This window comes from Camelus bactrianus, chromosome 23, assembly GCF_048773025.1.
Source record: "Camelus bactrianus isolate YW-2024 breed Bactrian camel chromosome 23, ASM4877302v1, whole genome shotgun sequence".
Classification (NCBI taxonomy): Eukaryota; Metazoa; Chordata; class Mammalia; order Artiodactyla; family Camelidae; genus Camelus; species Camelus bactrianus.
In genome coordinates, this window is record NC_133561.1 from 38,281,968 (window position 1) to 38,304,377 (window position 22,410).

Sequence of the window (22,410 nt, forward strand, 5' to 3'; positions counted from 1 at the left end):
GACCGATGCTGGTTTCCATCACGGAAAGCAGGCGCATCACAACAGATTGGGCGGAAGTACTTTCAAAAGGAGGACACAGGAGAGCATTGGAGAGGATATGACTTAGCTACACACTATGGCTAAGGAAATACAGGCAAGATAGAAGCCAGCACAAAAGATCAGACCTGAAGCTACAATATTTTAAGACTCTATAGAACCCTGTCAACATATGGATGAGAAAACATCAGCCTAGAAGCTCGAGTCCATAACTAACCGATAGCAGAGATAGTTCCAGAATAAACACCCAGTGACTGCAGCTTCAGTGATTTCACCAGGTGGACGCACACCTGGTGAAGGGATGCAGGAGAGTGGAAATGAGGCAAGCTGGAGAAGAAGGAGCAGCCACTCCGTTTCAGGCTGAATGCTGTGCTCTTGGTGATGATACAACCCAAGGCTAAGTGTATGTTCTACAGTGGCCCGGGAACCTACCTGTCTGACCCTGGGAACCCTGACTTTTCTTCATCTGTGGGGCAGGATTAATAATAGTAACAACTATGTTGTAAATTGTTGTGAGGATTAAATGAGATAATGCATGCAAATCATGTAGCAGTGTCTTATTAAGAACCGAGATAAGTGCAGAATAATTGTACGTATTTTTGCCTTATGTAGTCCCTTTAATAACCCTGAAAACTAAATATCATTTCACCTTATTTTTTAATGCTATCTTTGATTTTTAATTTTATTATTTTTAAATTTATTTTACTTTGACGGGGGAGGTAATTAAGTTTATTAATTAATTAATTTCTTTATTTTTTATTTATTTCTTTAACGGAGTACTGAGGATTGAGCCCAGGACCTCGTGCATGCTGAGCACACAATCTACCACTGAGCTCTACCCTCCCCCCATTATTTCACTTTACATAAGAGGAAGACTGAAGATCAAGGAGTGCTCATAATGCTAGCAAATGGCAGGAATGGGCTTAGAACATGTATTGGTCAAAACAGACTGTGCCCTTTCCTTTTGCACACTGTGGAAGTGTTTCCTGTGTCTTCACAGATCCTGTCATCTCAAAGAGGTTCAAAATTCATTGCAGTATAAGTACAGGCAATGCATTTTTGGCTTCCTATTCCTGGTGTTAGGTTCTAGCCAATGGTCATTGGTAGGAAGGCCACTGGATAATAGACGGTCAAGCTTAATATCCCCTTTATGGAAACAGTATAGGGAACAAGCCAGGAAAAGAGCCTAACTTATACCACCTCTATATCATCCATATGTCCTTTTTCACCCACTATAAGGGTAACCTTGGTTACGTCAGCTGATCTCTTTGAACCTGAGTTGCTTCATTCATTCAGTGTGGCTAAAACCCTTGATCTCCCAGAATTCTCATCCACTTAGAATGAGAGGGTCGATGAGTTCTCAGAAAACTTCTTAAACTTTACTTTTAACTTTTTTTTTTTTACTAGCCCATGAACATTGGAATTCAACAGCAGCCTTATGCTAGACAGTTCCCTTCACTTCTCTAACTTGAAATTGATCATTTGACTTTAGCAAGGCCTCCTCTGAGGGCAACTACTACAGCTAATATGCCATCCTTCACTCCAGGGGAATTAAAGAAAAAGATGGATTAGCCAGTCACACTGTCCACCCATCACACGCAGCTCTTGCTCAAGTCTCTTCAAGAGTCTGACACAACTCCTCCAGGATCAGTCACTATTGCCAGTGCTACTTCTCATTCTTCCACTTGACAACTGTCCAGAGGTCCTCAACGCTTCCTTGTCAGTCTTGGTTCCTAAGCCTGCCCAAGCCTTCCATGCACATTTTAATGTCTCGGTTTTTCTTTGTCGCTTGGTGCTTAGGATAGAATGCAGTGCTCCATACAGGGTGGGGGACACAATCAGATCTCAGGTCTGGAGCCCAAGGATAATATCAGCACAGCCTGTGACAGCCTTGTCTGAGCAAGGACATCACCCGGTGGTTTATACCGGGCTGTGAGCTGAATTCAGTGCTGCCTTCCCCCCGACCTGCTACTGCAGTGTCCCTGTCCCATTTCATACTTACTGATTATACTTTGACCCAGTTGCAGAACCTAAACCTATTTCCCCATGTCATCCCTCCTGAGACCTTCCTCAGTCATCAAACAATGGTGAGGATCATGTCGATCTTGGCCAGGAACCACATATATCACTTATTTTGATCCCAATTTCTTTTATGTTCTCCTAGCTTGCTAAACGTCAGGCAGAAAGAAGAACAGATAATGATGCAGAAGGTCGCAACTTATGCTGTAAAGGGCTCCCTCTTCTTTAAAGATGGCACGAAGAACTAAAGCAAAAGCGAGCCAGTTTCCCAGGTTTCATCTTCCCTTAACGTGGCTACCTCCACACACACAAAAACGGGTCAGAATTTTCAACAGTCATTTAATTTTATTCTGTATTTTCTTCCAAAAAGAAAACATGGAAGACTCCACTGTAACACATATTCAGCATCTTCATCAATTAGCTAAAAGCCCCCTGAACTAGTTGCATCATTTTGTCTTTCTTGTTGTTATGGAAGATGCTCGCTCCCCAAAGTGTACCATATCCTGAGGATGAGCTGCTAAGGGAAAGCCCAATTAAAGTTTTGCTTCATAGCATAAGGAAGTCCCATGAGATCTATTTTCTGGTGATTTTATGTTTGTTTCTGCCTGGATATAGGCTCTCCATTTTCTCTAGTTCCAAGCTAAGCAAGGAGACTCTATGGAATCCTTTGTAAATGAAAGCAGCAGAGACGATGGTGCCACTAGAGGACATAGCTTTCCACGTCCTTCTTTCTTGTGAATTAATGGTTTGGGAACAAGGGCAAAGAATGCAGAAAATGGGCTTTCCTCAAATACAGCATTCACCACACATTGCCAAAGAAGTTCAACTTCCTGAGACTTTGCCCAAACCACAAAAAGAGTTTTAGGTGCATCAGGTAGTCTGTCAATTTCATTTGCTTAAAAAAATTTCACCTGAAGCTCACTGCTCTGTTTCCACATCCAGTGCACCGTTATCATCTTGGGATGTCCTTTAAACATAATTCTTCATGTGTGCATCATGGGTAAAAACATGCATAGAAGAGATGGGTGTGTCTGTGCCTGAGCAGGAGGAATGCATGCTGTCAGTCAGCCTGAGCGCTCAGAGAAGGTAAGCCATCAGTAATCGATCATGAAAAACGCCCCTAAGCCAGGACATAAAAACAGGAAACACAAAGGAGTGGCGCCATTTTTTTCCTCTCTTGCATTGGCCCACTCCCAATTCTCGGGGTGCATCACACTCTTTATCTCCTGTTAGAAATTTGTTATTTGGGGGGAATGAATAAGAACCAAGGTAACTTTTATTCCCCTACTTCCGCTAACAGAGGGACCAGGCAAGGATTAACTTAAATTCCAGGGCTCACAGCTGGAAACTCAGATGTTTCAGATCATTTAGACTGATTAACCACATTGGCAGAAATGACACTTGGCAGCAGACAATAGGCGAGTCATCTGTGGCAGGAAATCTGTTTAGTGAAGGCATTGGAGCATTTACACTGCTTAGTCTTTTATTATCTTAATACTGGCCACTGCTTCTCAAAATGTTTATCTATATTTATACAGGTGCCACCCAGACGAAATTGTAAGTACTTTTTTCTTGTACCATGGGAGAGAATTACAGCAGACACCCAGGGATTTATGGAAATACAGTTTAAGAAATAAGAACTTAACCAATAAAGTGCTATGAAAAGTATTACTCAAATGGGAATTGTCAGAGTGAGGAATGTCAGGGAAAAGAAACCACAGATTGAATGAAGTGACTCCTGTTGACAATTTATATAGAAAATTTCCATTGACAAATTACCAGATTTTTATAAGAATTTTTTTCAAATTTACATTTCATTGAAAAAAATAGATTACTGATGTACATAAAACATTTCATTAGTAAATATACCGAGAAAAATTCCAAAAGTGGTAAGTGAGGCACAAAGGTCCAGGCATACTGACCTACTAAGTGAAAGACACTGTAGAACAGTAAGAGTTAGAACCAGGTGATACTGGGACCTAAGCGGAAGACTGAATAAAACAGGTAGCAGTAAGATGTCATACATATGACAAGGGAGACAGTGGATGAAGGGGCTTGAGAACAAAGCAGGATTTATCTGATGTCTGTGCCTGCCATTTCCTGTGAGGCTTCAGGAAGTCACTGCCCTTTTAGGACCCTCAGTTTTCCTTGTCTCTTGAATGAGGATAATTCCTACCTTACAGAGTTATCTTAAAATCATCTTTACAGGACTTACAACATCACTTGCTACTTAAGAATTTTACATCACCTCTTCTTAAAGAGTGTTTTAACAGTTCAACTGACAGTAGCATTTTACAATTACCATTATTATTAATATTCAAGTATTATTTCATGAAGAAAAAAGTGATTACTCTTTAGGTATTTTAAAATTCCTGAGTAATTAGGTTAAAATACAAGTATGCAAAACCATAAAACATAAAAATAAATATTTGCCAAACACTCCAATCTATGGTCAATATGTATTTAAAGATGAAATCGTAATAAAAATTTAAAAATACATAATTTTATTTTTTAAAGTTGCAAAGGATACACTAGAAAATATTTGTAGCTAATGTTAGAAAGTCTGTTATTATCATTACGGGGATGTAAGGAATTATAAGAATGTTGATGGAGTAAAAATCTCTGAACCATGTGTTTCCAGAAGAGTGCCATAATTCTGTTATGTATAATAAGAAAATCATTTTCCTCCTTTATGCTTTAGTTTCACAAAATAAGTAAATGAAAATCAGAATGTTAGAAGAGATGAGGGATTTTAAATTTTTATGTGCCATGAACTTTAAAGAAACTGTAAGACATTTCTTTTCTTGTACAGAGGTCCAAACACACAAAACTTGTATACAATTTCACAGCCCTTCAAAATCAGCTCTTAGACTTTCAAAAGCTTTTTTCCAAGCCTACTATGTTCACAATTCTTTTGATTACAAAAAGAAACGTTAGTGGACAATTTCTGTGTGATTGACACGCTGATGCTGCCACCTAGTGGCACAGTTTAACAACATCTTAAAAAGGAATGACGTCAGTCATTGCACAATAAATGGTGTATACTCTTTATTTGAACAAGCCTATACTCACAGAGACCGTGTTAATAGGAGATGAATAAAGAGCAGAAGGGGGGCAGCTAATTAAGAATGTGAAATAGTGCATCTCATGGTGCTGAAAGTATAACAAACTTTAACAAACTTTGACCCTTATGTTCAAAAATAATACTAAATATTTAAAACTAGGTTTTTAAGAATTTAGAGAATAAGGTCATTTTGAGGGGACCTTTATTAACATGAAATTGGAGCAGGACTAATACCAGCCTTAAAAGTTAATGATGTTTTTCATTAAAATATCTACAAACAATAAATGCTGGAAAGGGTTTGGAGAAGAGGGAACCCTCCTACACTGTTGGTGGAAATGTAAATTGGTGTAACCATTATGGAAAACAGTATGGAGGTTCCTTAAAAAAATAAAAATAGACTTACTATATGATCCAGCTATCCCACTCCTGGGCATATACCCAGAGAAAACTAATTCTGAAAGACACATGCCTCCCAACATTCACAGCTATTTACAACAGCCAAGATATGGAAACAATCTAGATGTTCATCGACAGATGACTGGATAAAAATGTGGTGTGTATCTACAATGTAGTATTACTCAGCCATAAAAAGCAATGAAATAACACATTTGCAGCACCATGGATGGCCTTAGCAATCATCATTCTAAGTGAAGGGAGTCAGACAGAGAAAGACAAATGTCATATGATGTCGCTTACATTTGGAAGCTTAAAAAAAGATACAAATTTTATTTACAAACCAAAAATAGACACACAAACATAGAAAACAAACTGTGGTCACTGGGGGGAAAAGCAGGGGGAGGGATAGATTAGGAGTTTGGGATTAACATATACACATTACTATATATGAAATAGATAAACAACAAGAACCTACTGTCTATATAGCACAGGGAACCATATTCAATTTCTTGTAATGAGCATAATAGAATAGAAACTGAACATATATATATATGTATGTATGTATGTATGTATGTATGTATGTATAACTGAATTGCTTTGCTGTATACCTGAAACTAACATTGTAAATTGGCTACACTTTAATAAAAAGAATAAAAAAAATGATGTTTTATCACATTCCCTCCAAAAAGACCTCAGATGGATTTAACAAACTTCTAGTGAGTAACATCTTCAGTGTCACATATTGTCCTAGACCCCGATGATAAATAAGTAGTGTTTACCCAGGACATGTGATAAGGGAGGATTCTTCTCTTTCTAGGCTACTAAAATTTTATCAAATTAATCAGGAGCAGATGGTATCCTATGCCTTCCTAAAATTTATAAGTATGATCATATGGAATTTTTATTAACCTAAAAATATCAAGAAGAAGAATAGAAATATCAGTCACAATCTCTTGGATGCTTATCTATAAAGTCTTACCTAATTTTGTATTAATACAGTGCCCTACATAATGTTATCCCCATCTCACAGATGATTACAAGAAATTTTTTGCTTAAAGTATCTGTAATGTTAGATATTGATTCTTACTTTGAATTTTGCAATGTTGCATAACCTAAACATAATTGTGACATTCCCATTTAAATTCACTCTCCTTCTCTCTCCCTCTCTCTCTCACACACACACACAAGCACTCACACACACACACACACACACACCCCTAAGCATATTAAAAATAAATGTTTTTTTCAGTCTTCTCATGTTGGTAGGGGATAGGAAAGTGTGAAAATGGTCTCTTTCTTGTTCCAGAACATCTTCTTTAAACCTTTCTCTCTCTTTCCTCAAAGTTCCATTTCAAATATGTTTATCTGCCTGACCAGATCTCCTGTTTCCATTCTTTGGCAACAGAATCACTCTTTATCATAGAAAACTTGTCCATCCCATACCTGGTGGGGCTGTCAATCATGAGACCCCACCTTCCCCAAACCACAGAGGTAAGCACTTGGTCCAGTAGGGGAAGTCAGTGAGGGATCCCCAACACTCTGGACACAGCCACCAGATCAGTAAGCAAGAACTGAGCCAAACTCATAGCATTGGTTTCTCTTGAAGGGTGTCAAATGGAGAGGGAGAAAATGAGTAGAAACATTTTCTCCCCTATCTTTTGAATTTCATTATCTTTTAATGCACTAAACCTAACAATCAAGCCAAGAGTCAACCAAAGTGCAGTGTGGATGCTCCGTTCCCACCCTCTGTCTCCATTTGTGTCTGTTTGAGTTAGGATTTCTTATTCCTATGACAGAAAACTCAAAATAAGAGTAACTGTTAAAAAATATTTAAAGGGATTTATTTTCTCTGTCATAAAATATATCTAGAGGTAGCCAACATAGGGCTGATATGGCTGATATACAATATCAGGAACACCAAAGTTTCTTCATGGTCCAAGATGACTGCTTAAGGTCCAGCCATTAAAGCTGCTTTCCGGGTCACACACTATAGCTTGTCCTAGTGGAGTCTCCAGACATTGTGAGATGAATAATATCTAAGACTCTGTGACCCACATTGGTGCTCTCATCACTTCAGCTCCCCAGGGCTGTAAGGGTCAATCATTATGGGAGGAGGATGCTGGACTGTGACTTGGATCAATTATGGAGCTGAGACTCAGAGTGGCCACTGGATAACCATAAATGAATTCCCTAGTATTACCATTATGTAACTGTCCTTCTCCCAGATTACTTCAGAGGTATCCAGCATCACTCACTCATCCCAGGGGTGTGTGGGGCTACAAAGCTCCCTGTGGGCCCCAGGATCAACCAGAGCTTCCTGTATCCCAAAAACACAGGTGTAGTAGGATTTGGGTCTTTTATTTTTAATGTTGCATATTTTTCCTAGTCCAAAATCATAGATCAGAATTGTGAGTGTATCTCATAGCATCAAAGTTAGATACTAGAATTTCAACCGCCAAAAAAGAAATATTCACTGGGTGTTGAGGCAGGGAGAAAGGAGGAAGTGCTCTAGAACCTTTCTTGGGTGCAGAGATCCAATAATAAGGTTTGAGGACATGTCTGGGGTTCAAAGTCAGGATGAAGTGCAGTCTCCTGGAAGCAGAATTTGACTTGCTGAGCATGGGGTTTGAACTTTGACTCTTTCCCTGGGAAAGGAGGGAACAACCTGGCACCCAGATGACAAAAACAAATCCTGACAGGCAGCCACGCCTCTGCCCAGCTACTGAGAAGCACTGCTAAGTGGCCTAGAAGCACAGGAACATTTCCAATCCATTTCATTTGCATAGCTCTTTTTTTTTTTTTTTGCATTTCCTGGACATGAACTTAGATGTTAGCAGAAAAAAAAGTCTTCTTTATAGTTACTCCTTTTGGTGATAGGACTTCCATGTTAGAGACCTCACTCTTTTAGAGAAAGCCAGGAAAATGGGAAAGACTAAGTCATAGACAGAGAAGTGATTCCCATTCAGCATAGAGATCATTTATGATAAAAGCAAAAGTGGAGGGCTGCGCCCTCCAGCAGCTCAGTGGAGTCTCACAATGGCAGCAAAGAAGCAGAGACTATCCAGACAGTTAAACCACTGATGTGTGTGATCACTCCAGGACAATCAAAGAGCAACAATCTGGATGCTGGGAACCCTAGGTGAAGGGTTCACTTTACTACTTTATTATTCTATATGTGTAAAAATTCTATAATAAGAATGTTTTAAAGTACAAATATGCTTCATGAGGTGCCAGAATATTTGATGGTGAATAGTCGGGAGATGTTTCATAAATGACAATGGAGAGTAGCTGGAAATCAACAGGGGTCATGAAGTACGGTGGTGTTCATGAACGCAACAGCATAAACCCTGCCCACCACCCTGACACAGCATCTGTGTCACATGGCAAGGAAACACAGCTCTGGCTTCTAGAAGATATGTATATACCACGGGTGATAAGAGGAGCCCCTTACCAGCCACAAGAATCTAAAGAACCTCTGCTCTAAGGCACAGATCAAAACACTGATAATTTACCTTCCAGCAAGAGAAAGAGATGTCACTTTATTTCAGTACTAGCAGCAAACACATATACATCTGAAACTGTTCACCCTCCATCTAATTAACTGCTTCCACAAAAAATATTATAGATTAAATGGAGGAAAGTTTTCAGCTAGCATCTGGATCCTTTTAATTGCATCCTATTGGCACTATTTCTGTCTCTCTGGTTATGTGGCAAGGGACTGGTCCCTTCTGTCTGAGACAGTTGCTTCACTGAAACTATGATTAGCACTGGCCTGTAAACCATCTCCACATCTTGGTATCCAGTTCCCTGCATAGCTTGCTCACTTCCGAACCCAAGCCACTCCATGCCCACTCCCTGTAATGCACTGTGTTTATAATAACTGCAATATTCAAAGCAAGTTCAACTAACCCTGGAGTGAGGAAGACTGATTGTGACAGTCATCTCATCAACACTGCCTAAGAGAGCACTTGCTTATCCAGAAACTCCATTAAGAAAGTTATTTGGATAAAAGTCTACACCCTAGTTTTTCACTACTGTATCACTACTCAAATTTTCCCACTGTTTTTTTTTTTTTCTTTTCAGATGTAGCTCTTTTTATTAAATAGTGATAAATTTTACATTTTTAGATCATGCACAACTATCAAGGCAAAAATTCTGGCAGAATCTAGTTTGTACCCAAAAGATGCTTTTCAAAAATCACTAATCTTCCTTGAAATGATTATAATACCTCTTGAATTCTTCAAAATATCTTCAGAGTCAGGGCAGGGGAGAAAGGTGTTAAATGTTTTTAACTTCATTCTATTGTATTGATTTTTTTTTTTAATTTGGAAACAACAACAACAAAAAAGACTAACATGAAAATAAGATATACATTTTATCCATTTTAGTTTACCTCTAACTTCTCAACACCTATTGTCTCTGAGTTTTTAGAATTTTTCTCATTTTCTCATTCACTTTTTTGCACCTTATTTCTAATTTCTGTTGTAAGCTATCTTTTATTTAAAAGAACTAGGAAAAACTGAACATCAATTAGTGAAGTTATAATTAGAACAACTAAACTCAAATAGGCAGAGAGGCATCTGGAAATTATTAAGAGGACTCATCACTTGGTGGAAGAATAAGAGTATAAGATTTTTTTTTTTTGGTTAATGTTGTTCTTCATTTGCTTGTCTACATTTTCTTTTCCTTTCCTGTAATGTTCATGACACTGTATTTTTAGAAAGCAAGAATAAATCAAATAGGCATAAAAGATATGAAAAAGAATATGATACGGGGGATTCATTTAGTTAAAAAATCATTTGTAAGCTAAGTAACTACTCTGTTTACTCTTTTCAATTCCATATTTAGAAATAGGGAACATACATGCTGTTTCAAAAACTCTCACCCAATGTGGACATTTACATTGGTCCAACTAGTGCAAGAATGTTAGTAGCTAGGTGGTCCCCACAGTTTTAGATTTTATCCTATTTCCAGTAATGAAGGTGTCTGAGGAAGCAGAAGTGCTCTGAGTCCATGGGTGACTGGGGATTTTTATCATTTGTAGGGACATAATGAAATGGAGCTTTTAAAAGTTACCAAAATAAAAATCATAGAGAAGAATGGAAGTATGACATCCCCCTAAATTCTGCAAATTCTTTGGCCTCTTTGGATGATGACAGGTAATCTAGCCATGTCTGAAAAGAAGCTTTTCTCTTCTCTCTTCTGTATTTTAGATGGAAGTCTATCTTCTGATGCAAAACTTCCTTCTGGTGATGGTCCTACACATGGCAGCTTTCACTTCTTTATTTCTCAAGCTGTAGATGAGAGGATTCAACATGGGGATGATTGCTGTGTAGGATATGGACACCACTTTATCGAGGTCCAGAGAGAAAACTGCCCCTGGCCTCACATAGATAGAGAAGAGAGCCCCGTACAAAATGGAAACGGCCGTGAGATGGGAAGAGCACATGGAGAAGGCTTTGCGCCTCCCAGCAGCAGAGCGGACCCTCAGGATGGCAAGGAGGATGTAAAAATAGGAGATGACAATGGTCAGGCTACTGACCACGAGGACAGCTCCAGCCACAATGAAAACTAACAACTTATCGATCCAGGTGTCCGCACACACGAGAGAAAGCAGAGGGGACAAGTCACAGAAGAAATGATTGATTACGTGGGAGCGACAAAAGGGAAGACGAAAAGCAGCTGTTGTGTGAGTCATGGTGTTCAGAAAACCCGCAGCGTAGGGTCCTGCCACCAGCTGGATACAGAGCCTCTGGGACATGGTAACGGAACACAGCAGCGGGTTACAGATGGCCACGTAGCTGTCATAGGCCATGGACGCCAGGAGAAGGCACTCGATGGCCACAAAGAACCCAGAGAACCACTGCTGCAAGGCACAGCCCAGGAAGGAGATGGCTTTCCGCTCAGTGAAGAAGTCGGCGAGCATCTTGGGGCCCACCACTGAAGAGAAGCAGGTGTCCACAAAGGACAGGTGACTGAGAAAGACGTACATCGGTGTGTGGAGGCGGGAATCGAGCCGGATGAGGATAATCATCTTTTACCTCATAACGAGGTAAAAGAGTAGGAAGAGCAAGAAAAGGAAGACTTGCTGCCGAGGGTGGTACTTCAAGCCTATGAAAATGAACTCTGTCATCTTTGCAGAGTTCTCAGCAGCCATCGGTGGGTTTTGGTCTCTAGAGTTAGAAAAAGAGAATTGGTAGCTAATACAACTTTAAATTTCTTGAAAGCATAACGTGATACAAAGAAAAGAAATAACAGATTTTTGATTTAGGAACACTGGTGTTAAAAAAAAAAAAAAAAAGCCTAAATAAAGTGCTGGCAAATCAACTACATTACAGTTCTAAAGGGCAATAAGGCTTAAATGTTTTAAAGAGAAAGTTAAAGTTTAACTAAGAATTTGGTCTACATTAGAAAACCTATAAAACTATTCACCATATTTACCTATTAAGAAAAGCATTAGTACTATTTCAATACAATTTTTATAAGAATTTGATTAAATGTGGCTCTCAAAAAAAACCTTTTCAATATGGACAAAAAAAAGGAAACTATTTAACATAGTAAGAAAGAACCTTCCTAAAGCTTTCAGAGGAAGCATGTGTAGAGGAAAACATGAGGAACATTCACATTATAGCCAGAAACTATATAAAGATGCTCACAATTTATACTATTGAACAATATATTGGAGATTGCAGCCAAAACACTTAAATATAAGAAGGAAAGATATAAGAATGTAGAAAAAAGAGAAGAAAATACAGTCAGCGTTTGCAGGCAAAATAGTCACCCACATAGAAATGGATGAGTCAACTAATAAGATTTTTCTAAGAAAAAAATTGAAAAGTTCAACAAATAGTTTAGAAGATCAATGTAAAAAACTCAATAACAATCGCTTATGAATTATAATGAAAAAACTCATATTCATCAACTCAAATTGATCAACTAACCATAAAATAAGCCTAACAAGGAATATTCCAAATTTGTATGAAGAAAAGTACAAACTGTGGAACTTTACTGAAGCAAAGGAAGAAATACCTAAATCAGTGGGAAAAAAAATGTGTTTTATGTATTTCTTATGTATAAAATGGAAACAGATTCAATTATAAAGATTCACTTCCTCCTGAGAAAGTAAAAATTAACTCAGACTCAGGGAGTAAGGACTTGTGTGGCCATCCTTCAGGCAGGAATAGCAGACACAGATAAGTCAGCTGTGAGGAGAACAGGACACAGTACTTCTCCCACAGATAACACTGCAGCTGCCAGCATCTAACAACACTTTCTCTGAGTGACAACCGCCTTGTCACTCAATGAGAAAATTTATTTTCTAAAAGTATAGGCTAGCTAAAAACGTTCATTGTTAATTATACCAGCAAGATGAAACATGCCACTCTGACCAGGAAGATCTAAGTAAGTCACTTTGACATGGCTAAGGAGTCTCAATTTCCTGCACAGGCACAGAGCTCCACAGGAGGGACTTCTGGACACCACATTCCACACCCATCTGCACTTTGTAGTTTCTAGGGAAACAGGACCCTGGTCTGCACTGTGGGCGTGTTGTGATATTGCCCCCTTAACATACAGCCTGCTTTGTTTTGAGCTTACCAAAAGTTTTCTTGATTTAAATTTCATGTAAACTCCACCCTTTGTAAAAATCCCACAATAACTTTATTTCCTCTTTGCTCAGTGAGATACCCATGGTGCTTCTGGTATGTGATCATCTCATTGGAATGGCTCAATAAAGCTGGCTTGGTCCAACTACAGACTTGTTCCTGGTTGTCTCAGGATGACTGATCAAGGACACTCACCAAACTATGTGGCTAATTTAATGCAATTTCAAACAACATCTAAATATAATTTTTAATGAAACAATCTGCTTTAAAAATTTATGGAACAAGATGTATTTAAAAATAGCCAATATAGTTTCTAAAAAGAAAAATAAAGATATTCAATGCAGATTTAAAGCTATCATAATTAAAAGAGTAAAGTGTTTTTACTAGAACAAAAAGATGAATAGAAAAGGACAGGAAACCTTTAGAAAAACCACAGGCAGACCTAGGCATGTATGTCAACTGACTATGAATAAATGTTTTATTCCAAGTCAGGAAAGCCAAGATTCAACAGTCAATACTCATAAAAAAGTGTTACAATAGTTGAATGGCCATTTGAGAAAATAAATGCTGTTAAAATTCTACCCCACATCACTTAAACTAAAAAAAATTTAACTATAAATGTATTATATGAAAATAGTGAAGAATAGTGTTATGATTTATTTTTAATGGTCTTCTTAAACAGAACATAAAAACCACATGAAGAACATATTGTAAATTTTACTACATCACAATTTTAAATGAATGTATGCCAACATGCATTCTAAGTATCAAGACACACAGATTGGGAAAAAATATTGAAACATATATTACAAAGGATTAAAATCAGAACACACAAAGAACTACCATTAATCATCAATTAAAATAGCAAATACTCATTGTAATGATAGGCAAAAGATATAATGCATGCCACAAGACAGGACACCCAAAGTCCCAATAAGAATTAAAAAAAAAAAAATGCTTAATTTTGCAAATGATCATAGAAGCCAAATTGAAAAAAAAAAAAACACTCATACTATTTTCATCTGTCAAATTGGCAAAATAAATAAATTTAAGAATATAAAACACGGATGAGACAGCCAGAAAAAAATGGCAATCCCTCATACTGCAGGGTGGGGCCTCTGGATGGCAATTTTTCACTATTTTGACATTTTTTTGAAAAAGCAAGTACCTAATGACTCACAAGTTCCATTACGTAATATCTACCCCAAGGAAACGCAGAATGGAAAAACAAGGATGTCTACTTCGTCATTGTTTAAAATGATAAAAAAAAAAAAACAACTGGAATCCACATATTGTCCACAAAAGCAACAGCAAAATAAACCTTGGTACAGTCATTCTATGGAATACTGTGCAGAAATTTAAAAAACAGGTAATTTTATATGTGCAAACATGGTTATTTTTCCAAGATATGTGAAGAAGTAGCAAGTTACAGAATGATCTCTGCAGTGTGCTTTTAGGAACAAGTTTTAAACCTTAATATTTTCATTAATTGCAATTATTTAAATGTGTGCAAATAGAATAAAATAAAAGAGTCTGTAAGGATATACACCAAATTTGCAATCATAATTTCTGAGCACAGAGGGGCCGTGAACTGGTATGTGATGGGTAATCAAAGGTGACTCCATGTGCACGCAAATTTGATACAAGGAGATTTTGGTACAAGGAGAAAGTATATGTGCATTACCTTTATATTTAAAAGTAATCGAAAACAAAACCAAAAAGTGTAGTAATCTAAAACAGGCCCCTAAGGTATTCTAGCAATTTTAAAGAGACAGAAGAAAAGAAAACAGCTACAACCAATTTGGGATGAGAAATGTGTGAAGCCTAGGAGGTAGAAAGTGAGAAACAATTGCAAGCTATGCATCTGGAGTTCTAGATTTCTAAAACTCTAACAAGCTGAGAGAACATCAAACTCATCCTTTACAAATAAGAAAACTGAGTTCCCAAGATATCTGAGCCAAGACCACAGAGACGGTGGCCAATACACTATCACTTACCAGCACGCTGTGCTAAAGCCCATAGTTGGCTTCATGATACAACACAATTGAGGTTGCAATGAATATGGAACAAGGAACAAGTATTTATAGAATATTCAGGTCTTACCAGACTCTGCTCCAAGTGCTTTGCAAACCTCAGCCCACTTGATTTCCACCCAAACCTGGATAAGAAACACTTTGTTATCCCCATTTTACAGAGCAGGCGGTAGAGGTTATAAGTGCAGAAGGTGGAGCCTAAAGTCTGAAAGCGAGGATCTCATAGAATTATCTGAGTTTAAGACACCACCCTGGCTGACTACAGTCTATCCTTTCAATGTTGTCACTCTCCCAAGAGGGAACCTAGACCTCCCGATGTCCCAACCCAATTCTGCATGTTCTTCGTGGGATACGGAATCATCAGTCACTGTCCAAGTGCATATTTAATGCTGAAGGGTCTGTTTATTACAAAGAAAGCAATGAGGTCTTAGAGAAATACAGTCCAAGCTTACTCAAGCACAGGAGCTCTCAAACATCTGCAAACTGTGCTCTTGTTGATAGTTTTTCCATTAACCTCCCCATTCTGTGCTTTGAGAATGATGCCCATAACTCAGTGCAATACTGCATCCAGATGGCACCACACCTCAGGGTTTGGGGGGATGGTGGCTGTGCCCAGCCTCTCTCCTACTCAGGGCACAGTTGTTGCAAAAAAAAATGTGTTATAGCTCAGGTGTTACAGCTCAGTTGTGACAGCAACCTGGATCCGGGCGAGAAACCAAGCAGCACTCAGAGAGTTGGAGAACTCAGGTTTATTAGGCCAGCAGGACCAGAGTAGCTAACACTTAAAGCTCTGGACCCCCTTTGTAGGTTTACACAGGCCTTTTATATGCTGCCAGTTTTACACTTTGCAACATCATATGCAAATAAAGTACAGCAGAAGTTGACCAACCAGGAACAAGCTTTGTAGAAATACACCAATCAGGAGTGAGCTCCATGCAAATGAAGTATTACAAATGGACCAATCAGAAGTTAGGGAAGTGGGCCAATCAGAAGTGAGAGTAATAACCAATCAGGAGTGAGAGTAATAACCAATCAGAAGTGAGCTCAGGGAACCAATAGAATTCTAGGTGTAAGTTACCACTTTAGAGGCAAAAAGTGAGATAGAGCTGTGCTGGGAGGAGAGCAGTGGCCCTGCCTTGGGGTCCTGCCAGTCTTTCTATGGAGCTTCCTGCCTCACAGTCACTGAGTCCTTAAGAGGGATTTCACTTGACTATAACCTCTTTGTGCATTTTACAGGATTTCACATTACTTCTTAGACTGTGTGCAACATTCTAACCAGATACGTGTCTATGTACCAAATAAACACATTTTAAATGTCATACATGTTTATTTTCCCATAAATCCATTTAACTAATTTTGAACTTCTTGAAGATAAACAGAGAAGCAGAAATGATAATAATAAAAAAAAGTCTAAACTTACATTTCAACGAATTCTTTCTTCTTTAGAGAATTAAAATTAAAATGGAGTACAAATTGCATTCTTTTTCAGCATGCATTTCATCTCCCCACCTCCCCTTGCCCCACCCTCCACCCCCATGCTCTGCACAGAGAAGTCAGACTTTCTAGGAGCCACTTGGTTTTATTCTTAGTTTTCTTCCCAAGAAACTAACATGATTCCACTCGGAAACAAACAATTTTCTCGTGGTTTAAAGTTTCCAGAAGTAGTTACATCATTTTTTGTCCTGGGAGAATTTATGTCCCTAAAGTATGCCATACCTTGGGGATTTTATTGCTAAGAAGGATGTAAATTAAAATGTTCTTGCTTTCTTTAAACACTTTTAAAAATCCACTGGGATCACTGTAATTCTTTAGATAAATGCCTTATTTCTTACCTCCTTCTTAAACTATTTAAAGAGTAAACTTTAGTGCAATGATGTAATAATGTCTGCATTTTCCCCACAAGAAGTACCACAAAATTTCTGGAACTGCTCAACTAAAGTACATTATAATAGAGGATCCACCACAAGGGTGCCTTATTTGACATTATAATTGTTTATCTTTTTCCCAACACGGACAGGAAAATCACAGAATCAGAATGTATGAAGAATTTCTATTCTATTCATGCAGGTTTTATTCCTGAGAAACTGAAAGAGGTTTCACTGACAAAGGCAAGCCTGATGCTACATTTTTAAGCTTCTATTGATGAATAACAGAGAGAAAAATGTACAAATCTTAAGTGTACTACTCAGTGATTACTACGAAGTGAACACAAACATGCAACCACCACCTATGTCAAGAAATACACCATCTCCACCATCCACATCATGTCTGTGAAATTCATCCCTGGTTGAATAAATCTCTAGTTCATATACTGCATTGCTGTTAGTGTTCTAAGATATTGATATTTCACAAATGATTTATCCATTTCTGTGTGGTTGGACATTTGAGTTGCTCTCAGTTTTTACATTTTGGGAATTTTTCTCCAAAGATCATCCAGTGAACACCATGTCCTTTGGTGTTCATGAGCACACATATCTCTTGGGAAGATATCTGACAGTAAAATTTCCTTGTTATAGGGTACATATATATTCATACTGACTGATAATTCAAGGAGTTTTCCAAAACCTATTATTTACACTCCCATTAGTAGTGCTTGAGTGTCAGTATTTGTCATTTTAGCCATCTCGGTGAGTGTGGAGTGGTATCTCATTGTGCCTTTAACCACCATTTCCCTGATTTCTAGCGAGATTGAGCAACCTATTGCAATATTTATAGGACATTTACATAACCACTTTTATGAACTGCCTGTTCAAGTGTCTTGCTCACATTTTTTGACTGGATTGCCTGTCTTTTTTAAAAGATAATACTTATCCATATATTCCAGGTATATCAACTATATGCATTGTAAATACATTTCCCTTGCTGTGGTTTACATGTTTATGCTCTTCAGTATAAGCCTAAGTTCTCAACTTTAATGTGATTCGAGAATCAATATTATCTTTCATGTTTAGTATGTTTGTACCTTATTATTATTTTTTTAATTTGCAACCACCTGTAATGAGATATTCTCCAATATTATCTTCTGGATGCTTTAATTCCTTGCCTTTCACATCTTGATCTCCAAATAATCTGGAGATGATCTTAGGGTGTATTGTGAGATGGGGGTAAATTCCACTTTTTTTCCATGCAGACATCCAATGGATCCAACATCATTTTTTAAAATCATTTTTCTGTCCCCAGTATCAGCTTTGTCTTAAGTGAATATTATTGAGAAAATGAGGATGCTAATTATACAGGAAGAAACCTGCTGTCAAACCAACTTACTCAGAGTATATCAGTATTTTCAAATGAAAATACACTGAAATGAGCAGAAACTTTATCAGAATCAATTTGCAAATACTGTCTTCCCAAAGTACACTGCACAATAAAGCAGAAGTTATTATCTTTGACAGCTTTACTTCATTGTATTATTTTATTTTGGCAAGGAAGGGAGATAATTAGGTTTATTTGCTTTTAACGGAGGTACTGGGGATTGAACCCAAGACCTCATGCATGCTAAGCATGTCTTTTAAAGAAAGCCTTCAGAGATGACAGTGTGGATCTCATTGAGTCTTAACTTACAATGATACAAAAACATGGTTTATCCCCCTCATTTCTTGGATGTGTTGCTATGTTCCAGTAAATAAAACACAGAAATATGGTTGAAAGAATATTGTATGTGGAAAAAATAAAAATGTGAGACCAAATTATGAGGTCATGGGCAATCCATTGATTCTTCATGGCTGTTTGGCTCACTGTCTGTAAAAACAGAATTAATATCCTGCCTATGACACAAAAATCAATAAATAACAATAGTAATAAGTAACACTTTATTAAAGAACTGGAATGTATTCTACACTTCACATGCACAAATCATGGCAAAACCCCAGGAAGTTACTATTATGAGCAAAAAGTATAGGGGATGTAAAATACGTTGGTAAAACACCTCCTCTAAACATGAAAGTAATAGTAGAGAGTGCTATGGTTGCATGATTCCTGAATAATTCACTCTTTTTCAATTTTATTGATATACAATTGACATACAATATTGTGTTAGCCCAAGGTGTATGACATGATGACTCAGTATTTATATATATTGCAACATGATTACCCTAATAAGTTTATCAATTCCCTAACAGAGTTATAAATTTTATTTCTTGTGATGAGAACTATTAAGATCTACTCTCTCAGCAACTTGCAAATATACAATGCAGTATTGTTAACTATAGTCACCACTGTATGTTACAGCCCCAGACATATTTATCCTATAAGTGGAAGTTTTTACGTTTTGACCATAGTATACTTTTTAACAGTTTGTGTTTAATGAGTCAAGGCCAAGATCACAGACAATGAGAGATCTCAACATAGTATAAGCAAAATAGAAGTACTTTTAAGTCACTGGATATGATGATAACATTTATTCAGGATTTAACAAAGAACCTCTCATATCCTAGTCATAAATTTTTGGGTGTATATGAGTAACAATGCTTTTTTAAAGTCTTGGGATTCAGTAATCTACTTATCTGAGTTTAAAGTTCTAAAGTACATTTCTGCTGAATAAGAAATAAGAAAAACAAAATGAGAAAATTGTAACCTAAAGACATTGTGTGACTTATCGATGACACAGAGTAATAAAGAGTGAATCTCAACACACAATTTGCAGTTTTTCCATCGTACATGTATATTAGCTCTCACTCTGTAGTACAAATGATGTTCTAATGTATTTACCTTCTCAACCTATAATACAAACGACGTCATAATTCACTTACTCAAAAGAAATTTCTTCCTTTCAAATGTCCTTCTGAATGAATCCTTGACCTCTTTGTTTCTTAGGCTGTAGGTAAGTGGGTTTAACACGGGAATCACAGCTGTGTAGAACACAGAAGCCACTTTGTTAATATTCAGGGAGAAACTAGAACTCCAACGTACATAGACAAAGAAGAGTGTCCCTAAAGGATGGAGACGGGTGTCAGGTGTGAACAGCAGGAGGAAAAGGCTTTCCACCTCCCATCAGCAGAACAGATCCTCAGGATGGCGATGCCAATGTAAACATAGGAGACCAAGGTGATCACACCGCTGAGTACTCCTGGAGCTCCAGCCAAGTTGAAAAGTAAACATTTACTGACCTGTGTGTCTGCACATGCCAGGGAGATAACAGGAAGGTCACAGAAGAAGTGACTGATGATATTCAGACCACAGTTAGGCAGGTGAAAGGTGAAAGTTATGTGGATCATGGTGATTTTAAGACCCAAGGCAGCATAAGGCCCTACCACCAGCTGCACACAGACTTGCTGGGACACGAGTGTGCACAACAAGGACTTACAGATGGCCAAATACTGATCATATGCCATGGAAGCCAGGCAGAAACACTCAGTCACTACAGACCAAAAAGCCAGATCTGGGCAACACAACCAAAGAAAGAGAAGACTTTTTTCTCCACAAGGATGTCAGTCAACATTTTGGGACCAATGACAGAAGAGGAGCAGAGATCTACAAAGGACAAGTGGCTGAGAAATAAGTACATTCGGGTGTGGAGTCGAGAATCCATCCAAATGAGAGTCATTATCCCCATGTTTCCCAGAAGAGTGACAAGATAAACCAAGAGAAATATCACAAAAAGAAGAAGCTGGTGCTGGAAGTGATTTGTTAAGCCCACAAATACAAACTCAATCACCAAAGTGTGATTTCCATTATCCACTTCTCTGATCTAATCTGTAATGAGAAAGAGAGAGATTTTTCTGTTGAATCAATTCATAATTGGGCTTCTTATTTTTAAAAATAAATACAACTTCTATATTTTTACATTTCATAGAGTAGACTGACAGATGACACTCCTGCCTCCGACCTCTTGGTGGTCATCATAACTACCTACTAACTATCTGTGTGATACTGAGTAAGTCGCTGAACCTCACTGGGCTTTTCAGTTTCTTCTTGATCAAAACAGAATGTTTGAAGGGAATCAGACTTTTTAGGTGTAGGAGTTCCCTTTGGAGATTACCCAAGGCAAGCCCAGATTATGAACTGTGTTCAAAAGCCCCTGCTTTTGAACGGAGGACATTTTAAGACATATTTCATAGATAAGGTATTATGTGAATTTGATGAATTCAGGCTGATAGCTCTCACTCTCACCTTGGGTGATGGGTGTTAAGAATGTATCTTCCTTGTCAATTCCTTTAGATTTTAGAAAAATAGTGTTGTATCTAAAGGATAACTTCTGAAGCCTAAGAATGAGTGCAAGCTCAGACAAAAGAAGCTGGATTTTGAACAGGATTCAAAGGTCACAGCACTGTCTACTCTGTGATGCCTTCTCCAAAACATCTCTTGGTGTATCCTTTTCATCCTTAAGATACAATTTTTCTTTCCAAGCTTCTGATAATACTCCATTGGTTACAACACTGAATCAGTATTTAAGAACCAGTCTCTTACTATGGACTAAAAACTTCAATGGAGTTTGAAGAGATTAATCAGTGTATATACTAACAATATGAGGAATGTAGGTGTTTTGGAGAATAATGACTGAGAATTTCCTCAAATTAATGTTAGACACCAAACCACAGATCCAGGAAGCTCAGAGAACACTAAGGAGGATAAATGCCAAAAACAAACAAACAACTATACCTAAGCATAAAAATTTCAAAATATAAAAAAAATCAAAGATAAAGAAAAAAAAATCCTGAAGGAAGCCAGAAGCAAAAACAAAAAACAAAAAACAAAATCTCTCGAGAAACCATATCTCATTTAAATTGATGCCCTCCTCCTAGGCACCAATAATGTTAATCAGGGGATTTCAGTGTCTGGAGGCATTCATTGATGTAGAATTTCTCTGCTCCTCATATTGGGACCCACCCTTTCATTCCAAAATATGGAGAACCACTTACAGACCTATGAGATGAACAAAAAAATGTAACTCCAAGTGAATTTCCATCATGCCTAAGATGAAGAATCAGCTGGGAACATTTCTCACTAAAAAAACAAAGCAAAACCAAAAACATTATCCTAATATGCACCATGTTACACTTATAAAGTCTGAAGGAAAAGAATGTGATGCTGCAGTATTGACAGGGTAATTAATCCTCCGAGTGGAAGCCACGCTTAAGCAGTGCATGAAAAACAAGCAGAGTTATCCATGTAACCATGGTACAAGGAGTATTCTACACAGAAAAAACATCAGGGCATCAGAACAGCAGTAACTAGAGCTTCAGAGGACAGTTGGTTTTGCATATATTTGCACATATTTGCATATATTTAGAGAAGGAACTCAGAGCCATTGAGGAAATTT

At 37.7% G+C, this 22,410-nt stretch overlaps 1 protein-coding gene and 1 pseudogene across 1 annotated transcript; both read right to left on the bottom strand.

Annotated features, from left to right (window-relative positions):
* Positions 1-10,736: 10,736 nt before the first annotated feature.
* On the bottom strand, positions 10,737-11,672 carry LOC105081025 (olfactory receptor 5G9-like). Its single transcript, XM_010970145.3, is given in 1 exon segment — positions 10,737-11,672. A coding segment is annotated over 1 exon segment (936 nt).
* Positions 11,673-19,892: 8,220 nt separating this feature from the next.
* Positions 19,893-20,703, bottom strand: LOC141574823 (olfactory receptor 5G25-like; annotated as a pseudogene).
* Between the last annotated feature and the right edge of the window lie 1,707 nt (positions 20,704-22,410).